This window comes from Buceros rhinoceros, unplaced genomic scaffold (genome assembly GCF_000710305.1).
Source record: "Buceros rhinoceros silvestris isolate BGI_N320 unplaced genomic scaffold, ASM71030v1 scaffold38952, whole genome shotgun sequence".
In the NCBI taxonomy this organism is placed as follows: Eukaryota; Metazoa; Chordata; class Aves; order Bucerotiformes; family Bucerotidae; genus Buceros; species Buceros rhinoceros.
The window spans coordinates 42,469-55,851 of record NW_010400204.1 but is presented as its reverse complement, the minus strand read 5'-3'; the positions used below and the strand labels follow the sequence as shown (position 1 = coordinate 55,851).

The 13,383-nt window shown below is 46.8% G+C and overlaps 1 protein-coding gene across 1 annotated transcript in view; it reads left to right on the top strand.

Moving 5' to 3' along the window:
* Nucleotides 1-10,941, top strand: part of CD83 (CD83 molecule) — a 13,111-nt gene extending 2,170 nt beyond the window's left edge. The window contains exons 3-5 of the mRNA XM_010131769.1: nucleotides 8,577-8,793; nucleotides 8,907-9,010; nucleotides 10,783-10,941. Coding sequence (XP_010130071.1) covers nucleotides 8,577-8,793; nucleotides 8,907-9,010; nucleotides 10,783-10,941 — 480 coding nt within the window. The remainder of the gene's footprint in view (nucleotides 1-8,576; nucleotides 8,794-8,906; nucleotides 9,011-10,782) is intronic.
* Nucleotides 10,942-13,383: the final 2,442 nt, after the last annotated feature.

Below are 13,383 nucleotides of genomic sequence, written 5' to 3'. Positions count from 1 at the left end.
TGTTAGGAAACCCTGTAGAGCCAGTTCTGTTTTGTCTTGTAGCTCTTTGCAGTTCCTCCTGGGGCACAAAATGACTGCATATGCAGGGGAGTGTGCTATTTGACCATGTCCTTTGTGTGTGCCCCTTCCTCGGCGGCCCTCCTTAGTTCTGCTTCCCATTGCAGCAGTCAGGCTGTTACAGTCCAGACTGCCACTGCGCCTCTTCTGCCCTGTCCCACCAATCCCCTCTCCCTCCATGGTCTCCTTGCTCTTCCTGCTTCATCCATTTCGCTCAAGAAAGGACTGTTTTTCCAGTGCCCAGCATGACAGGACCTCATGCCTTTTTTTTTCCCTCTGGTGGCACTGCTGAAACTACAAGAAGTGGCAAAATCCAGCTATCTTCAGCTCTTGCCACCACCCTCAGGGGCTGATGACATCAACCATGGTACGGCAGGCTTCTGGTTACTCGTCCCAGGAGAGAAGTGGGGGCGGGTAGTTAACGCCACTCTTGGTGATGCTAGCCCAAGCCACAGCTATATTAGGAAAAGCACAGCACCAAAGCTAAAAGCCCTGACTCTCAGCCAGAGAAAGCAGTTTAGGCTCAGTGTTTGGGGCTGAAGAAGCAATAATTCACCAGCTTGTGGGGTTAACTGGAGAGGAGCAGCTTGAAGCTCTCGCCTCACCTCTCTTCCTCTGTGTGCTGCTGTCCCCACCCAACACTGCAAAAGGAGGGCGGGGGAATGGCAGAGGGTGGCTGAGCCCAGTCATGGGGAATAGACCACCCAGCACAGGGAATTAATCTGTTATTTAAAAAACAGCTACTGAAGGATTAATCAATAAACACCACATACACCCCCAAAGGGCTAATTAAAAGGTAATTCCAACAAACAGGATGAAATTTCAGACTGTAAAGTTGAAGCAGCTGTTCGGCTAAATCTTCTGTATGAGGTCACTTTGAACTGTGCAGTAAATGCAAACAATTAACCTTTGCTTCTGCTCCCTAAAAAAACCCTGATGGTGATGTTACGGTGCTGCACATGCAGCTGTTTTGCTCGGCGAACAAACCTCTCCTTCCTGCTGGCACCTCTGCGTGCTCTGACCAATGAAAGGGTGCTTTTAAACAGTGTGTTACTATCTGCTTAAAATGAACCAGAAAAAGGTACTATTTAAAAAGACTTGCTTTTTCAGTTCTGTATGGAGAAATAAGTGTTTAAAGAAGTTAATATTGTGGCATCAAAATCCAAACAGGTGCAAAAAAGAAAGACTGCCTTCAACATTTCCTTCGCTTCTGCTCACGTCTTGCGTTGCAAAAGGACGCGTGTGTGTCTAACCGGCCGAGCACCCAGTATCACTGGAGCTGATTAGATTATTCGCGTGCACGAGGTCACGCGTGTAAGTAGTTCTGTGCAGCATCAGGACCACCTTTGCTTGGCTCCGACCAAGTGATTTTTACTTAGAAATGCTTGAGGTAGGCAGGCCTAGCTCAGTGGGGAGAAGGTGGAGCACCGAGTCCTCTTCCAGCCTGGTGTAGCTCTCTTCCCATTCACTACACGGCCAAGAAAAAGTGAGAGTTCAGAATGTTGATGCCCTTTAATTTCTAGGACTGCTGGGCAACCTACACGCCACAAACCCGCGTATGAGCAGCGTGGAAGTTTGCCAACTGAGAACGGAAAAGTAGGTCGTTTTTGCAGAAGCAGCCAGGCACTGGGAATTGTGTGTGGAAATACTGGTTTGAATCTCTACGGCCCACCTATGAAACAAGAATGTGGGTAATGAAACTTTGCTTACCTTTCTGCCTCGCAGGCTATTGAAAACCGAACACTTTCTCTTTGTGTAGTTTGCTGAAAATGAGAACCACTTCATAAAACCTCACAATTATCACTTTATAGCCAGTTTGAAAGCCACGTTTAAACACATACAAATGAAGTCCCAGTGGATATTCCGCTATTTCGTTCATGTGAGAGCCAGAAAAGTCTTAATCTAAAACAAACCTTGAGGAAGAGGAAAGGAGGCTGTGCTTCAGTGGAGAGAAGTCTGTTAGCTTTATAACACTTCACTGAAAAATAGAAAATTGGGGCAGAATTAGAGGGGGAAGTCATATTACAAAACAAGAATAAACCTTACAGACATTTCATATTAACGGCATCTTCATTCAAAGGAAATCACTTTTGCTAAATGTGCGTAGCCGTTATCAGCATCGGTAAAGAGGTGCTAAATGACTTGTCTAATTTCTAACATGCGAAGAAATGCAGTCAGATGCTCCTCAGCCGTCTATTCAGCTCCAAGTAGCTCCAGCACATGGGTATTTTAGATCAGAAGGGAGCAGTGGAAATGATTTCATGACCAAAACAATTCTTTTGCCAGCGCTGGATGCCCTTAGCTGAAAAAAAACCCCCAAACCCAACAATAGAGAAGCTGGTGACTGAGTCAGAGGGCTTTTCCAGCTGGCTCACGGGTCACATGCCGTTCCTTTGCTGTAGTTTTGGGCTTGGGTTTTGGTTTTTCTTTTCTCCTTTTTGTTTCCCCTCTAAAGCACAGTCAGAGTTCCCTCTAACGTGCCCACAATTTATGTCTGGTTTTTCCAACTTGAACCTTGGTAGCTCTACACAGTACTATACAGGATCCATATGGATGCACCTTCAGCCCTAATCAAATGTGAAAGTGCTTTTGTGCTGAAAAATACACCCATTAAGCGGTTTCAGCTCAGTTGTGATTCATTACGTGTTGGCTGTTGGGCATTGCTGGAATTCTAGTATTTTGCTGCAGAAATTTAATTCCTTCTGGCTGTATATTGGTTTTAGATCTTTTCAGCAGTCAGAAATTTCAACCTGGCCATTGCTCCTGGTATAATTTAAAACAAAACAAAACAACTCATTTTTACAACCAACCTATCCTCAAATGAAAAGAAATTAACGTTAATACATTCCACCTTTGACATAAGTTTTGCACCTGAACCATTTTGTTTGAAATAAAAAAAAATGGCTTTTATGGGAAAAGTGGATTATATTGGCACTTTGATTTACCTGGGAGCCAATGTACCACCTTAATCTGGGAAAAGGTTGATGAGAAAAGGTTCTTAATGAGAGCAGAGAGCACTAGTTAACATCTTCTTGCTCTCACGTGTACATGATAAAATTAAGTTTTAATTGATTGGTTGGGTGTGAGTACTACACCCCACATGGGTGAACTGCCTTTTTTTAGTGCAGCTAAAACCCAGCCAGCTCAGACCAAGAGAAGCATTCCTCCTTCCTTCACCTCGTTTTGAGTTCGCTGAGGAAAAATAATTGCTAAGGAACACTTAAATTTTGGAGGCCTAATTATTCTGCCTATTTCTTGTGATTCATCCAGTCAGAGAACAAAAATTTATCAGCTCAGCAGTATTTTTGATCAAACCTATCGCATTTTAATATCCACCGTATCCGCACCACTAATCTTACCAAAAAGCTCCAGGCTAGGAGAAACTTAACAGGAATCAGTCAACTGAGTAGAGAATACAAGTGGGAAAATCACAATCTGTCTTTAGACCAAGTATTTCCAAGCTTTTGGGAACTAGAATAACTTTCAACTAAACTCACTAAAACAAGGCAGCTAGAGCAGGTTGCTCAGTCCTGTGTCCTGCTGCATTTTAAATATCTTCCAGAACGGAGACTGGGCAGCCCATTCCAGTGTTCAACCACCCCCACTGTAAAAAAAGGCTTTTTCTTATGTTCAAACGGAATTTTACGAATTTCAGTTTGTGCACATTACCTCTTGTCTTGTCTCTGGAGGCCACTGAGAAGAGTCTGGCTTCAGCTTCTTTATCTCTCTGGCAGTCAGGTACATGTTGGTAAGATGCCCCTGAGCCTGGTCTCTTCCAGGCTGAACAGCCCAGGCTCTTCCAACCTCTCCTCAGGTGTCAGATGCTCCAAACCTTTAATCACCTTTGTGGCCCTTCACTGGACTCTCTCCCAGTATGTCCATGTCTCTCTTGTACTGGGGAGCCCAGCACTGGACCCAGCACTCCGGGGGTGTCTCACCAGGGCTGAGCAGAGAGGAAGGACCACCTCCCGTGACCTGCTGGAGATGCTCTGCTGAGTGCAGCCCAGGAGGCTCTTGGCCTTCTTTGCCACAAGGGCACATTGCTGGCTCATGGTCAACTTAGTGTCCACCAGAGCACTAGGGCCTTTCCAGCAGGGTGGCCCCAGGCTGTCCGGGTGCCTGGGGTTATTCGTCCCTGGCCTATCAGCCGTTCCTTCAGGTGTGTGTCATCTGCAGACTTGCTGAGCACATGCTCTGTCCCAGTGTCCGGGTTGTTAATGAAGGTGTTGGACAATAGCAGCCCTTGTAGGTAGCGTTTCTTCTCACTGCTGTGGAAGCGATGGAAAACACCAAACTTAGCTGCCCAGCTGGTTTCTGAAAAAGCCTGTCACAGACAGTGCCGCTGGCCAATGCGTATGTGACAAAGATAAACCCGCATTTCTTCCATTGTTTAATTTTCTTAATGGATAGTTTTATGCAGACAGGCACCAGCCTGCAAGTCCCCAACGCCCAGCAAAGTTCTTGCTTCAGTGATGCCCAGCAGCCAGCGCGGCAGAGAGACCCTTTTTATGCAAATAGATTCAGTGCCGTTTCCACTGGTCCTCTCATGAGTCAGCCTTCTGGATTTCGGTAAAGCCATAAACAGCAAAGAGGAGAGCAGGAAAAGACCACGTCCCGTTGGCAGTGGGGAGCAGGGAGGTGGGTGTGCTGCAGCTCGCTAACCAGCATGGTGGAAGGGAAATTAAATGCTATTTTGTCACTGATTAAAGACGAGAATGGTCTCTACACAAGTGGCTTGCTGCCACCCACAGCCTGCTCTTAGATACCTCTAAGCTTGTGTGGAATTAATTAGGTAAACCCCCCAGCATTTACCTTGGGCTGTGGTATCACCTGGAGAACACTTGGCATGAATTAGCGCTGGATTATCATAGGAGCTCAAGCTGCAAAATGATCTGTCTAGTGAGAGTCTGCCAAGATGGTCTCTACACAAGTGGCTTGCTGCCACCCACAGCCTGCTCTTAGATACCTCTAAGCTTGTGTGGAATTAATTAGGTAAACCCCCCAGCATTTACCTTGGGCTGTGGTATCACCTGGAGAACACTTGGCATGAATTAGCGCTGGATTATCATAGGAGCTCAAGCTGCAAAATGATCTGTCTAGTGAGAGTCTGCCAAGTAATTCACAGGAGGTGGCAAACAAAGTGGCATTTTCATAATTTTAATTAGATTTGGGGGGAAAGGAGGTTAGCTTGATTAGAGCAAGAGGCAGAATGGTGACCTTACTGACCATCTCATGGACTTCCAGCAGAATTACTCAGAGGTTTCCTTGCTGCTCAGAGAATTTGAAAAGGGAGAGGATGATTTTTTTTGGTTAAGATAATACAAGGCAAGATTGCAGTGGAAAAATGCTTGGTTCAGGTATCAGAGAAAGGGTTTCTGTGTCCTCCAAGCAGAGGTGACTGCGCTCCACGTAGAGTCTGGAAAAAAGCCACCAGATGTCTCTGTAGCCTAAAAAATGTAGGGAGGCTGCTGGGCACACTAGCAGCACCACCGACTGCCTTGCCTGCCTTTGCTCCTCAGTAACAGGGAGATTTGATGGAGAAGGAGAATTAAAGCCACACATAGGAACTGTTCCTCCTCCTCCCCAAACGCAGAAGTTCACCACCACCATCCAGATCACGACTGGTTTCTCCGCAAGTGAGGGAGCTGGATTAGGTCACAAAGTGGCTTTAATTTCTGTTTTGGGGAGAGGCACATTAGTGCAGCTTTGTGGTCACCGCTTTGTCTTACACAGAGCAGGTCTCTGTAAGGCAAAGTTCTGACTTCCTTGTCTCTGGCACCACCGTCACTGTCCTTGTGACAGCAGCTGAGCACCTTGAAGAGCTGTGGAGGCAACAATCAATCCTATCCCTCAGCGTCCCCATAGAATAGGGAGGTTACATCACTTACCCCCAAATCTCCCTGGGAATAAGTCGATGGTCAGGCGTAGGGTGCGTGCACTTAACCGACTTCTCCCTCACGCTAGCAGGGGTGGTAACAAGGGCATACAGACAGATCAAAGAGTTTTCTGGTTGCCAGCTCTCAGCCACAAGAGTCACAGCACTGTTTACCGCCCAAGACAGCAATTCTTTACGCTACCGGTGAATTAAAAACCCCAAATCTAATTTTCTGCGTGTAGCTCAGACCTCCTGTCTGCATTTTAGGGCAACGCAACGGGCAGCCAGGCTAGTTCTCTTTATTGCTCCGTGGACAGTTTTAAGTTTCACTGAGGAAGGGGATAGCGAGGGAAGGGAGAGTGGCAAACATTAGATCTGAGGGAGGTCAGCTCTAGCCACTTAACCACTACTGACCCGCTTGTAACCAGAGCTGAGCCCAGCCTGGGTGTTGGAATTCCTCTAGCCACATCTTTGGCAGCGTGTAGGGCCTGAAAATATCTAAACCCCTGTAGCGCTGGGCAGTCCCAACAGCCTAGAGACCACCAGAGAAACTCCTCGTCTCAGAGCTGCTTGGGGCTGAGCATCGTGAAGAGAAGCTGGGGTAGCTTTACTGGGGGAGTTGGAGGAAGATGATACTTCCCTCTTGCTGCGTCAAGTGTGGAAAGCCCCAGGAATTACCACTCTGTGCTTCAGTCAACGCACTAAGACCCCCCCAAACCTTTCTGAGAAAGGATCTTTACAACGATGAAAATGTGCTTTAGTCTGATTCCCCAGTTCCTGGAAATTTCCCCAACTTGCAGCTTGTTTTACACCATTTTAGGGCTGCGAGAGCAGCAAAGTGAGAGGGAGCGTCAGGCCTGTATTTCTCTCCAGAATCCCGAGTACATTTTCCTCACGCAAATACATGAAAAGGAAACCAGATACTCCTAGCCATAACATGAGAAAATTATGTTAATTTTAATAACTTGCAGTGTAACTGTTATACCCTGATGTAGTAGCTATACTGAAAGTAAGCACTAACATGCAACTCAAAAATGTGTCTATTAAAATAATAATAATAATAATAAAAGCTTTGGCTTACATTAGTTATAGGTTTGGCTCAAAAGCTGAACCTTGGACTCACGCATGAGCTGGCTCTGGCTCTGCTGGTCCACAGAATGACTGAATTCATTACTTGGGAAACCTTCATGGAGGGCACGCCGCCTCAAATCCCAGGGAGCAACATCGACGAATAAGAACAGACACGGGCTAATTCAAACCCTTCTCCCATCTTTCAAATCAAGTTAGCGATTTCTCTCTTCTTTGTGGTTCCCAGCCAATTGTCATTTTCAGTGCATCCTATCGCCCTGCAGTACAAACTGTTCTGGGAATACACTTCATTCCTCCAGCAGCCTCTCAGCGATGCCAAGGAATGCAGCTCTTCTGGTTACAATTAAGAAATTCAACATACAAATGCTCCCCAAGTGCGCGAGAACCTGCTTGTGACCTTCACGCAAGTGAATCTGAAGGAGTCGAAGCTAATTTTTGTTCTTTGGTTCCAATAAAGAGTAGGGGGGGAGGGGAAACCCTGGTTCTCCAGAGAAGCACCGTGGTTTCAGGGGTCAGCTGCACAGACACTGGCACAGGGAAGCACAGTTTCCAGGGCTGCGTTCCCACCAGAGCTCTGGGCTGTGGGATCGCGGGGAGGATGCCAGCCTGTGCTAGCAGAGCCACTCTGCTGTGGCATGCCTGCCCGGGAAGCAGGTTTAATTCCCACCACCACATGGCAGAAAGGGCTGGCAGGGTGTGCACAAGCAGCAGTGGAATCTACCTGCCTGTTGCCATGCTCTGCTGGGGACATCTAGTCCCCAGAGCCACCACTAAGCAGCTGGGTAGAGCTGCCTCTTGCTGCCTCAGCTCCATCCCTGTGGACTGACTGTCTCTGTTTGAACTCTTTTGGGGCCCCTCCATAGACACGTTGAAAGCAAACCCCACCACTGCCTTTACCACGTTACACCTCTACCAGGACTGGGTCCTTGTGAGGCAGATTAAGAAACTAGCTCTACAGTAGCTATTTAAGCAAAAAGGCGGACGTGACCCCTCCCCAGCAGAGAAGGGGGTCAGGAAAAGGAGAGGAGACCCCCGGGCTGAAATGCAAACAGATTCCGTGGCACAGCCAAAGTCCCCCAGTGCCAACAGAAAGTGCTCACAGCGACACTCAGCCCAGCCAACGCACAGCGGCCACAGCCAGCGGGAAGGCAGCTCCTCAGGAGCAGAGTGACCAGCAAACCCTCCAGGGATGGGGAGAAGGAGAAGCAGGAGGAGAAGGAAGAGGAGGAGCAGGCTCAGGAGGAGCCCCCACCCTCATCAAACTGCCCCCTTTATGCTGAGTGTGACGATTATGGGATGGGACCCAGCTGAGAGGCAGCTGGGGGCAGCTGCCCTGGCTGACTGCACCCTGCTAAGGGCCGGCACAGCACAGCTGGCCTGGGCTCTGTCCCAGAGGAACTGGGACAACATATTAGATGTCTCTGAGGGGGGAACATGTCACCCCCTCTCTTCAGCCTCTGCTTTTGCAGCCATAAGGTGGCTTTAAAACTCTCTTTCCCCTAAAACTCAGGATGACACTGTTGCTCAAGATGAAAAATATATTTGTGTTTTCCAGATGGTTGGAGATGGTGAAGGAATAGCATGGAAAGTCCTTGATGTGGAATCTCGTTATCCAAAAGAACTTGGTGGGCCCATGGAGCTCTCCAACGACACCTTCTTTTCACTGAGGATCAAAAACGCAACCAGCCACAGCAGCGGGACGTATAAGTGCGCTTTGGGGGAACAGAGGGGAGAACACAATCTGAGCAGCACAGTCACATTGAAAGTAGCAGGTACGGTAGAGATTCTTGACTGTCCCATGCTCCATGTGGCATTTCTTCAAGATAAGAGTTTAAAAATATTTTACAAACTCCATAACAGTGTACCACCTTGCTTTACCTTTCAGGTTGCCCTGGAGTGGGAGATGAAAAATTAAAAAAATACAAAGCTGAGCTTTTCATGCTGACATGTCTTGGGATTTTTTACCTGCTGCTCATCTTTTCTACCTGTGTAAGTAGCTTCCTTTCTTGAAAACAAAACTACCAAAACTACCAAACAGCGCCCACTCATTTTCTCAGCTAGTACCACCTTACCACAGCTGGTCAGAAGCCGGTGTTCATACTTAATTTACAATCTAATCCTTTAAATACTCGTGCAGTATTTTCAAAGCCAGAGGAAACTCGGGTGCACAAGGAACACAGGATGGCGTCCCAAAGAGCTAAAACATTTCACTGCTCCCTCATCTGACTCAAGCCAGACAGTTATTTCCCTGCACCCTGCTGCCCATTTCTGCTTCCAGTCACTCAGAGAGCAAGCTGCTCTTCGGCTTAGGGGCACATCAGCAGCTCCTCTGGTTTGGTACTTGGCAACACCATTTGCCCAAGATGAAGGCACGGGCCCCTGGGATGCCTTCCCCAACTATAACATTGCTTTGTGTGGTGGTATGACGGACAAGTTCGAGTCCACCTGTATTTTGCCCCAGTTTCCATTCCTGTAACTTGGGTGACAACCCCATTTCAGATGGTCATTGTTTGTGAAGCTCCATCTTTGAGATCATTGGAAAAGAACCTCCCTAGAGTTTTCTCCATGCCCTTAGTGCTGGCAGGTAGTTCTGGGCCAGGTGGGGCAGGGAGTTGTTTGGGAAGCTCACGTCACTTTGTCTGCGGTAGCAAAGTCCCCCTTCGTGCAGGGGTCTGTGACTCCTGGCTTAGAGGCAACACCAGCCTTTGGTGTTGGTCCAGTGCAACACCGGCTGCATTTCTAACAAAAAGAAAACTAAACCAACCCCAGCATTTTGGGAGGTCAGATTTAACTTTTGCAGCCTATTTCATAACTGCCTTCTTGTTTTGTTCCTCAGCAAATGAATCATAACTGTTGATTGGAGAATATCTAATTAGCTGCAGCTAAATGTAGCTTTTCATGTACCTTCAGGGAGACATTAAATTTATGCCTGTCTCTTTTTTAGATTGACAATCCTGCCGGTAATTTCTGCTGTTCAGACTAAAGTTTGACAAGATAAATCTTGCAGGAATTTCTTAGGATGAAAGTATGAAATCAAGGGTATCATCCAGGAGAGACAGATGTCCCTGTTCTGCTCAGTGTCCCGAAAGAATTTCAGATCTCTAAAGAAACCTCTCTTTCCCCTGTGTTAAAAAAAGTCCCAGTTCTAGCGGTGCAGTTAAAAAACATCAGAGCTGTGCAGTGAAGATAACCACTCTGGTGGAATTCTGTGTATCTTGCTCTTGGGTGAGGTCCAGTCTCAGCTATCAACGTAGCTTTCATCAAAGTTTAATATTAGTCTGATCTCACAAGCGAGCTTCATTATTTGAAACGCCTCTGAGGTTCTCACAGGTTGCCTTGTCCTCTCCTCCAGTGGAGATTGTGCCTAATCTCCACTAAACTCAACAGCGACATTAAATTTAAGACTGTGTCAGGGCTGAGGCTTTGCTTTGACAACTTGATGAAATACCCTGGGCACTGACCTTTATTGAAGGCAGGTGGAAACACACTTTCTTCGTGCAAGGCCTGTTCATATGGAAATTTGAATTAAATATACATTTCCTTCTGTGACTAAGGCTTTTGTCCTATAAAGCTCCTTGACTGAGCAAGAAACAGCAGCTTTTCTTTGTACTGGGTCCTTCTGGTGACATACAAATGGAAAAGGTGTAATGAATGGTTAGCAAGGAGTAAAAGCAACACTTCAAAGTGTGAAAAAAAAAAACCAAAATTGCCTTTCGTAAGAACCCTCAGTTCCAACATTTCCTTTCTGTTTTCTGTTTTAGACATGTCTAAGAAAAGAGAGTATGTCTCCCAGTTATCAAAAATCCAGACCAGGTATGAAACACTTGCTCACCCTCGTCAACGTACGTGAAATGACAACTTTCCAGGCTGTAAACAGTGACAGCGCTGGCAAAACTGGGCTTTCTTCAAGTGCTGTCTAAGTTGATGCGGGCTCATCAGTAAACAGGACACGAACTGGATGGCTGAGTGGTGTGGAGAGGAAAGAAATGATAACGTACGGCCTCTTCAGAGCAGCCTGAAAGTATAGGTAACCTGCCGGTGATCTGCATGCGCTGGACAAGCCTTCTGAAAGCACTGGCACGCACTACAGGAACTTCTGGGTGGCTAAGAAACACCATTATAGCCACACAAGGGTGCTAGGGTGCTGTTACGAAGTTGGTATCGGCTTTGTTTCACTCTGCCGTGCAGCACTCTTCTTCTGAGCAAGAACACTCCTGTGATATGAAGAGCAGGGTATAAGGAGGCTGCGGCAGCGCAGAGCCAGGTGCTGAACTAACAGCCTCATCTTCCAACAGCAAACACAACAGGCACCGCGGCACGGACAGATGAGCGCGCGGGGCTGTCGCCACTCCGTGCTCTGAGCCTGATTCGGGACAGAGCTCCTTCACTGCAAACGGAGCATAGCTGGTCTTGTGATGTGCAGGCAAGCTGAAGAGGTCACTTCATGCTCCTGTCCGGAGCGGAGCAAACCAACACTCACTTTCAAAGCTCAGAGTGACAGCCAGGCTGAAATGTAAGGAGGGAGAAAAAGTCTGAAAGTCTTTCTGGATCCAGAGGAACTTTCTACCTCTGCAAGAGAAGCAGGGACACATTTCCCAGGGACATCACTAGAGAGGTTAATCCATGGGACGCCTCAGAGAGGCTGTTAACCTTAAAGCAACAAAAATAAGAATGAAGCAGCCAGTGATATTAAGGACATGTAAAGACAATTCATTTTGTGGTTTATAAAACAAGAAGCCATAGGTAGGTAACCTGTCAGTCAAGTTACAGGAGCGATAACCGAAGCCATGGCCAAGAAGAAATAGTCCCCGGGATGTTCTGAGTCAGCCATGAGATACAGGAATGGGAGATGAGACAGATGAGCGTCTCCTTTTGGGGTAGTGTGTGAGAAACAAGGAGATGAGAAAAGCCAAACTCAAGCACACAATATACATGAGACTTGCCCTCTCGGACCAAAGAAAGCAAGAATGATTTTGGAGTCTGAAGTCAAGGAGCCTCCCCTCTTATTGGACTGCTGGTGTAGAAGATGAAGGAAGAGGAGCCTAGAGTGGCTGTGCCAAATTCTCATGCCACATCATGAGGATTTGAGCCAAAAACTTGTGAATTTGCACGTAAGAACTCAATCTAAAAAAAAAAAAAAATATCCTTCAGGTGTTAAACTGCAACATTAGGATTTTAAACGCAGTTTGGAATTCCAGGCTGTGACTCTTTATATAATCATTTCACTAATTTTGAAGTGCTGATGGGAGGAAAGCATCTCACACCGCTCAGTAGTGCCTCTGTGAGCAGGGTAGATGTCTCCGTTGGTGGAGTCCAAAGGGCTCCTGACCAGAATGGTTGCAAGGGATATGCAATTTATTTTGAGCATGGTAAATTAATGCTACATTCGCTTTTTTTATAATCAATTTTTTACATATAAATATGTGTAACATACTTGAAATAAAAATCCAGAGGTAACCGACCACTTGTCTTTGTGCACTACATATAGCGAATAAACCCGGAAATAGTCCGTATCAATTGCATTTGATTTTACAACCAACATAATTACATCAAATAATATAGACGCCTTCTGTGGGAGAGGGCACGTATGTGTGTATAATTGATTAAGCAATGGATAATTTTATGCATTTCTAAGGAACTACGATAATTCACATTTTCCTCAAAATCTCGCTTTGTGTCCAAAGCACCTTCTAACACCTGTTCCCTACTGACAGGCAAGTCATTAGGGCAAACACAAGGGGGTTCCACTCTACCCCCTTGCAACCGCGGGGCACCGTCTGGGGTGACCTGACGTTTCGATGGCAGACACGAGCTGACCGTGCATCTGTAATAACTGACCTAAGGGACATTACGTGCCTCCGTGTGGTCAGAAAGGCGTAATACCTGACAGCCAGAGGTTTGGGGGACTTATTTTTATCATTGTGATTAGTTTTCTTTTTCAGGAGAGAGGACAAGGGTAAGGAAGGGAAAATCACTTGAAAGGGGTTGGTCATTAATCAGCAGCAAAGGCTGAAATATTTCAAGAATTATTTCTTCAGATGTATAAATAGGATGGGATCAGATAGGACAGAGTGAAAAAAGGGTTGCTGTGTAAGTAACCATACCCATTATTTTTCCCCCGAGCCAAACGGTCTGCAATACAGAAGATGGGGCCTGAGGCAACAACCCTGAGTCAAATTCCAGGCTCCGCAGTGTCAGGCTGGCTGATTCTGGGGATTTGCTGCAGGGCCAGCTGTGCAGCAGAAGTGCTCACCTTCAAGGCCACGTGAACGCGTTCGAGAGTTTAGAAGGCGTAAGCAGTGAGAAAGCCTTGTGCCAAGATGCCCAACGGACTCACCGAGCTGGGGAGGAGCAGGCAGCGT